This window comes from Calypte anna, chromosome 1, assembly GCF_003957555.1.
Source record: "Calypte anna isolate BGI_N300 chromosome 1, bCalAnn1_v1.p, whole genome shotgun sequence".
NCBI lineage: Eukaryota > Metazoa > Chordata > Aves > Apodiformes > Trochilidae > Calypte > Calypte anna.
Genome location: NC_044244.1, coordinates 42,354,853 through 42,363,034, shown reverse-complemented (window position 1 = coordinate 42,363,034; position 8,182 = coordinate 42,354,853). Strand labels below are relative to the sequence as shown.

The 8,182-nt window shown below is 44.1% G+C and overlaps 1 protein-coding gene across 1 annotated transcript in view; it reads right to left on the bottom strand.

Annotated features, from left to right (window-relative positions):
* Window positions 1–605: 605 nt before the first annotated feature.
* Window positions 606–8,182, bottom strand: part of ITPR2 (inositol 1,4,5-trisphosphate receptor type 2) — a 259,728-nt gene continuing 252,151 nt past the window's right edge. Inside the window, exons 56-57 of the mRNA XM_030449603.1 lie at window positions 5,444–5,605; window positions 606–4,213 (exon numbers count right to left, since the gene is read on the bottom strand). Of these exons, the coding sequence (XP_030305463.1) occupies window positions 4,127–4,213; window positions 5,444–5,605 (249 nt within the window). The 3' untranslated portion in view covers window positions 606–4,126. The remainder of the gene's footprint in view (window positions 4,214–5,443; window positions 5,606–8,182) is intronic.

Below are 8,182 nucleotides of genomic sequence, written 5' to 3'. Positions count from 1 at the left end.
GCCCTGATGCTCCCCTCAGGGACACAGGGATGTCACCTTGCTCCTGCTGACATGATGCTCAGGATGCTCAAAGTCGCCAGCTCCTCATGTTGGATTCAAGGAGGCAGCAAGATCTATCGTGCCTCAGGCACCATCAGAAGCACTTTGAGCCCATCCTCTCCACCACCAACACTCACATCCATCATGATCCCTGAGCCTGCTCACCTCCAACCAAGGCTGCCTCTGGCCAGCCAGTCCCAGACTACAGGAAAAGCACTTGAGCAAATGACACACCTAACTACTACCAAACTTCAGGAAAGGTGGTGATCTGACCCATTCTCCTCAACAGAACAAATTGTTCCAGAAATAATTAAAAAAAAAAATCCTCCTTTTCATTGCTAGATTCAGCCTCCATCCATTCAGGACTGTCCTGATGTCATCTGCTTTGTCCCTTAGAAGAAATGGATGTATACCCACAGCCTGGTCTCCCATGCAACAAACACAACCAGCCTGGGTTTCTCAGCTGTTTTGAATTCAGCAACACGCATTTCCCAGCACCTCTAGCACCAAGAAGAAGTGAGACAGACACATATAAAATGAGACACTTTATTAAAAGTTACATTCAGCAGCAATGGACATATTTACCTAAGTAGATTTTAGCTGTCAATGAGCTTAAAATTATAAATCCCTCTAAGGCATTCAAAGCTCTTAGATATTTTAACTTCTTTGCAATCATTTCATATAAATAGGTAAGGTAAATGACACATGCCTAAGAAGAGGATACCCCAGCTGCATTAAACAAAGATATACATATAAATGTATGTATAAAACAATGATCTCTTGTTTTAAATTCATTGATGGGGATATTTCACAATTGTTAAGACTTCAGCTCTGGCCCTGCAACTATTACTCCTCTAAAAAGTCTTCTGTTTTAGATACCACATACAGTCATACAGATTGCTCACATGGAGGAGAGCTGCAAGGCTGGGCCTAAGCTTTGGCAGAATCAGCAAAAATGTCAAAATGCTCAGTGAGATATATTTACAGTCTGTGCAAGTAGCCTCACCTACTGTTATTGATTACAGAGGTCTCTCGGAAGCTATCAAGAGCAGAAAGGCACTGTGGCAAAGGCTAATAGGCATCTGTTAGCTCCTAGTTGTTTGGCAGTGTATCTCTCCCTCCTGAGGAGCAGTCATTGGGTTCTTGAGCCCTGGTGACATCACTTGGGGTGCGAGACAAGAGAGAGGACCAGCAGCACACAACTGCAGGCCTGAGCTCAGGGCACAAACACATCAAGTCTCAAGTTTTTTCTGGATCCAACAGTGGAAACCTCCCTTGATGTTCAGTGGTTCCTTTGCTTTTTCCAAGTATGAATTAGAAAAATGCCAGACACTTCCAGTATTAGCCAACTGCCCACCTCCCCAGTAGAGAGCGATTGTTTCATTTATCTTCGTTCCATTAATCTGTGCTTTATGCTTCCCATAAGCATATGTGAGAGGAGGAAGAAATTGCTGTTGAAACAGAAGCTGTGACTCGAACCCATTAACTGCATAAACTAATTCAAGGCAATAGAGCTGCAGGGTCTGATTCTCCACCAACTTCACATTTGTGTGCAGCTCCCCTGGCTTTGTGATGTACCACAGGCCTAGTCAGAAAGGCAAAGCCACCTTCATCTTACACTGGTGGGTGGCTACTGCATGGCTTGTGGCTGATGGGGACTCACATTCACCTCAGGTGTCCCAATGCTGAACACCAGCTGGAAGATGAAGCCCCATCCCCACTGCCAGGCGAGGCGTATGGATGGGGTTCTCATCACCCCAGTGATGCTGGAGCAGCAGCATCAAGACCTCATACACAGCATGTGTGGATGAAAGGCACATTCTCTAAGTTCTATTCCTACAATATCTCATAGAAGAAAACTGCTTTCCTGTCTTCTGCTTTCACCTAGCAGCTTTCCAACCATCAGCTCCCCATGCCACAGCCACATCCACCCTGGCTGTCTGGGCTTTGGAGTGGAAAAGGTCACTACAGCCTCAGAAGCAAACACAAAGCATCAACCACCTCAGCTCCTGTTGTCTCCACACACTCTTTCTGTCTGGGAAGCAGATGATGTCTGGCTGCACTGAGCCTGCAAGCCCACCAGCAGTGGAGCTGTAGATGATTTAGTCTCCCACATTGGCCTCGTGCTATTCCTGATAACCACCACCTCAACACATGGAGGCAGAGCACCAACTGGATGTGGGAGAATTTCTTTCAGGAAAAACAGAACCTAAGATAGAAATGGCCATCACCTCACACAACCAGGATGCTCTATGTGCTAAAGAACAGTCAACAGGAAAAGATTTTCTTTCTGAAAAATATACAAAATATACAGTATTTTTGAAGTACACAATTGAAACCAATGGGAACTGTTTTAATGCTAGAAGAATCAGACCCTAAAGTACATTATTTTTATCCCAGCCACCTCACTGGCACAAAAAAGAAAAAAAAAAAAGTAAAACAAAAAACAGATGGCATCCAAGAACAGGCTTAAATTTGCAATGAAGAGGGGGAAATGCCCCTTCCGTCCCTTTACTCTAAGTCTGTTGGTTTGAACTGTACCTTAAATAAGATAACAGAATTTATTCAGGAAGAAACTACAAATAGTGTAGTCAATATTATTTTCACCTTTGATCAAGATGGCATTTATAACAACATGGAAATGTTACAAGAGGAAAAATCTCTGCTAAAATATTTTGCTTTAAAAAGTGGCTCCACATCACGGAGATGCATTTTACAATGCACCAAGGAAAATTAAGTACCCAAAATCCAGTGAAAACGAAGTGAGACCACAACTCCCGATTATGTTCCCAAAATCTCCTTCTAAAGGTGAGAAGAGCTCTTTTGGGCTCTGTGGAAACCCTGTAACTTTTCTTTTACATCCATCCCAAGAAATACAGAAAACAGCAGAAACCTGCACAGCTGATTCAGCTGCCACCTTGCATAGAGCCTAGAGCTGGAGCTCCTCTGGCACTGCCCTGTCCCCCACAGCCACTCCTGCAAGCCCTGGAAAGAGGAAGGGTGAGCAAAGGCAGGCTAAGCATAGGAGCTTTAGCTCACAAGCAAGCTGGCAAAATATGGTGCTTATTTACTCAAGTCAACTCTCACTGAAGATGAGTTTATGGAAGGTAATGACACCATTACAGCTCCATGCAGAAATACATTTCTAAGCTTTTAAAGAAAACAATAGAATCTCATACGTGCTTTAAACTACAGGTATAATTTTTTTTTTCCTGAATCCTCCATTGGAACTTAAATTTAAACCACAGTTTAACTCCTCAGCATGCGAAATCTATGGCCACATTAATCGAGAACATCTGAAGCCAGGAGAAAGAAATCACTTCCAGTTATGTTGTCAGTGTTATGTGCATAATATCCCCACAACTGTAGATCCATTGTGCTCCATGTTATAAATAAGAAATTGCATGGTGACAGCTAAAATTCAAAAGCGTTAATGTTTCTCTTTGCAACTCTATTTTTTTTCTTATTTCTTTTTTTTTTTTTCCCCCCAGTCTTTTGAGGTTTCTCCCCTTTCCCTCCTAGTAGAAGTTACCTGAAGCAACATTATTGCTTACTCCACTGCCGTATTCACGGTAATTAAAAAACAGTAAATGCTAGGCAAATATGACTAATCTTGCTATTCGGCAAATAAGCCAGGAACGACTTCCATTGACTCTGAACCAGGCTGTTGTGTTTGCTATAATAAACACATCCCCTTCTTCTGCTCCTCTTGCTTATCCCAGCCCTTCAGGGAGAAGTCTCACGGCAGCTCTAAGGATATGGCCAAAGGCTGCCCCGGCCTCCGTCGCACGCAGCAGCTGCCACCAAAGCCATCGAGTTGCAGAGCACAAAGGCAGCTGAGTCAGGCCCCGTGAACAAATACAAACGAGCTCCCTTGTATTTTCTCCCATTCTAAGTTGTGGTCCCTTTCAACCATGAAAAACAGCTACAAATTGTTCCCAGAGCTAAACCACTTAACATCTTGGCACTTGGTTGTTTTTAACTTTGTAACAATAGGCACTGTTCACTCCTCTCGATCTCAGTTTTTTATTCTATAATAAAAGCAGGAATACTGATGAAAGGCTAGTCACGGCTTCTCCCCGTGGTATCAGGGTGGTGGCATGTGATGATTCACATGGGGTGTGTTTGATCCAAGAAAGCCCAGCCTCTGCTTATTCTTCCTTTGTTCTGTCATCTAAGGTGGAAAGGCAGAGAGAGAGGAGTTGAGATTTTTTTTTTTTTACTATTATTTAGCAGTCACAGAGCAAGATACATATAAGCAAAACAACAGGGAGTGGAATTCTTTTCTTCAGCATTGAAAATTACAAGTAAGAGACACCTTTGAAGTGGGAAATCTGTTTCCTGCAAAGTATGGACATTTTATTCTCATTTGTACATTATTCAGTGGCAGGTCTTGCAGTGTATTATTTGCACTGCTATTGTGTTACTTAGCCATGCAGAGGGGCAGCATTTGCACTTGGTGCTGTATAATCACAGAATTAAAAGAGGGTCCCAGCTGCAGAGTTTAAATTTAAACCAGGAGAGAAGAGATTCAGCCAGAGGGAGATGAAAAAAACCCCACCAGGATGGTATGGATAAGCACAATAAGCAACAGCCTCAGCACATCCAGACTAAGCCTTTGTTGAGTTTTTTCACAAGGAAAAAGAGTTTTAAGGAAGGATTTGAAGGGGATAATTAGATAGCTCTGTTGATGCCACTGAAGTGCTTCCCATAAAGAAAACACAAAGCTGCTTTTCTGAAACTGTAATGAGCAAACCAGAGGTGACCAGCATCTTTAACCAAAAAGGAGCTGGCCTTTTGATCCCAAAGAGGAAGAAAATACATAAGGTGGCTTAGGCAGGAGCTAAGCTTTAAGGGAAGGAAGGGAGAGCTGTGGGAGAGGCACAAAGACAAGCGGGACACAAGCAAAGCAACAGGCTTGGCAGATTGTTTTCACAACAGCACTGTTGATGTATCTCCACTGTTGTAAGCAATCCAAGTGTGGGGTTCAGAAAGCTTTTCTCCTGACTCCCATCAGTTTGCAGCTATTTCTGAGGCTATTCCTTTTTTTTTTTTTTTTTTTTTTTTGGGCATGTTATGCAGTACCCTCTATGAAAAACCCATCATCACTTTTGCAGTTTTCCCTCTATCCTCACACACTGAGAGCATTGCATTTATAAAGAATAATTCTCCCTCAGTTCTTCTCCTTACCTGTTTTCTGCCATTGCTAATAGAGTACAATTTCATTCCAAACCCCTATCAGTGTACCTACTAAAAAAGCTTACAGGAGGGAAAGATAAAAAAATGAAAAAAAACCTTTCTAAGACAAAAGTGTCTTTTGTAACACTGGCCTGACTGTGAACTGATGAAAGGTAGCATGTTCACCCACACCTGATCATGTTGCTGCCCACTGCAGGGCACTTACCTGTTCCTTGAGCTCAGCTAGCTGACCAGAGAGCTGCTTTACAAGGCTCATGGTTGACTCCAGCCTCTCTTGCAGGTTCCTGATTTCATTTTGTTCACTGTCGCCTTCATTGCTCACCAGGGACATGGCTCTCATCCGAGGAAACCAGTCCAAATTCTTCTCCTATATGGGCATTAGAAAAATTGTTAATGTTAGTAGGGGCTTATGCAGTACTACTGAGACTAGAGAATGAAAAGTCAGGACTTCTATGCAGTGGATGACACGTAGCAAGCGAGCTTATGAAGCAGCAAATTCAGAAAGCATTTTACACAAGCATTTTTATTCTTGGTTCTTCTTAGCTACAATGAAGGCACCAACTGGAAACTCAAGGCTCCCCACAGCTCTAACTGCATTGCAGTGTGGGCAGTGTTGACACATTCATCCATGGCTCTGAAATGCAGAAACACCCTCTGGGGCAGCTCCGGGGACACTTATCTGGTACATGAGCACCAGGAAAGCCCAAGTGCTCCCTGTGCTTTGCTGTTAAGTGTATGCAGGGACACATTTCCCCACTGTCTCTTCAGCTTGGCTGGCTTCCATCTATTTCGGCTGCCCTTGCAGCAATGTCAGCAAGCCAACATCAGGAAAACAAGACAGTCTGGAGTCCTCTCCAGACTGGCTTGGAGTGTTCCTACTGCAAGGGCAGAAGGACCTTGGATTCAGCTGCCCACAAAAGAAGATTTGGGGTCCTGGGAATGGCTTAGGCTTCAAGCATGCAATTCAGATTGGGTAACTGCAAGCAAAACCCCATGGCCAAGGGCTAACCTGCTAAGTTATGAGCGTAGAACTGAATTGGGTGTTTCTTTATTCCTGGACTCAGGCTATGAATTTAATCATAATAAAAAATACTGTGAATAGATGATATGAGTCAGGAAGGTGCCACGTATCAACATGAGCCTGAATTGCCTCAGTAGCTCGGGGACACACATATTTGTGTGCAAAGTATAACAGACAGAGGAGACTGAAGAGTGCAGACCTAGGTGGCAGCCATGTGGCAAGCAATCTGGATTGCCTCAAGGCACAAGACAAGGGGAACAGCTCCTGTGGCTGGTGATGTGTTACACCAACACACCTCTGCCTTCCACCTTGGGGGGAGCAGGAGGATGTGGTCAGATCATATGCAGGGTGTTTTGCAACACGCCTCTATGGACACCTGCACTTGATAACTTTAGAAGAGAAACAGAATGAGCTGCAGTATGCTCCTTCCAGACTCCTGAGCTGTGAATGGCCTCACACAAACACAACTATATTGAAAAGAAAAGGAGGAAAGAGAAGGAGTTCTTTCTAGAAGTCCACCCACAAGACTCCTAGCAGGCAACAGCTGTGCAACTTATGAGGTCTGTGCTTGGTATTTGGTGAAGTTTTAAGGGTATCGAACAGTGTAGCCTCAGACTTTGCCTCACCAGGAAAATAGAAAAGCCAGCAATAATTCTGCAGTATTTACAGTTGGCCAGCCCAAGGCAGCCGTGTTTGAGCAGGGTCCACACAGTCTGTCCTGGCAGAGCTGTAAGCGCAGGGATGTGTCAAGTGAATACAGCTTTATAATGCTTCCAGGGAAAGTTGCTTTCAACCACATAGTGCTCTGCCCTCATCACCAACCCCTCCCCTCCTTTAGCAACATGGTTTAGAAACAGCCAAGCTAACCTTCAGTAAGCATGGAAGAACTTACAGTAATTCACATTTTTGCATTGTTTGTACTAGCCCAGTCCCCTCTATCACTCTGGATAGGACTAAGTGCAAAGCCATAAGAATTCTGGCTTCTTTTCTTCTTTTTAACTCAAAACTTCTAATGAGTTTTTGTCTGGCTGAGCAACCTCTGGTCCTGTCACTAAACTAAAAAGATGTTCAGGGAATAAGACGGTGCCCCCTCTGTTGCATTTTGCAGCCTAGGGCTCAGTCAGCCGTGTGCACTGGAGGAATGAGGCCTCTTTCCTCACTGCCCACTTTTTGAGCCTCGTGATCTCATTATGACAATTTACTGTGGTTACGCATGATGCCATTTTCAATGGGTCATAACTCATTCAAATCAAAACCTGTTTTCACCAGCTCTGCTGGTGAGCTCAAAAGGATTGCACATGACCCTCCCCGCTGGATATCCCCAGCGGACACACCGAGAGGCACACTCCTGTTTCTGCTGCGTGCATTTCTGCTTACAAGACCAGCATTCATTTTCCACGAGTACGCACTGATACTTATTTAAAAATTATTTTGGCTTGGATCTAGCAGAGCATTCATCACGTGCCTAGCGGTAAGCACAGGTGTACTCATTTATACTAAGCTTAGTTTGTGCACAGTACCTTTCTGGATCAATGCCTTTTTTTTTTTTTTTTCTCAAAATGCTTGCCAGCAAATTTGTCTGCCACTACAGGCACAGAGAGAAGGTAAATCAAAGGAGCTAGAGCAGACAGAGCTGCACTTGTATCTGAATGTTTCCTGGAAAGCTCTGGTATCTGCACCCGTCTTTACAGCTTCAGTTGCTTGAAGCACCTGCAGATACCAAAAACAAGGCCACATGGCCATAGCAGCCAGCCAAGGAGCCAGGAACCCTTTCTGGCCAGGCTTGCCATAACACCAAAGTTTCTGAAGCCAGGCTGCACAGGGAGAGCAATCTGAGGCTCCATCATTGTGGTTCTTGTGTTTGCTGAGTACTGCTGCCAGGATTGTGAAATGCACTTTGCTAGTTTTGTTTTCCTGCCACTC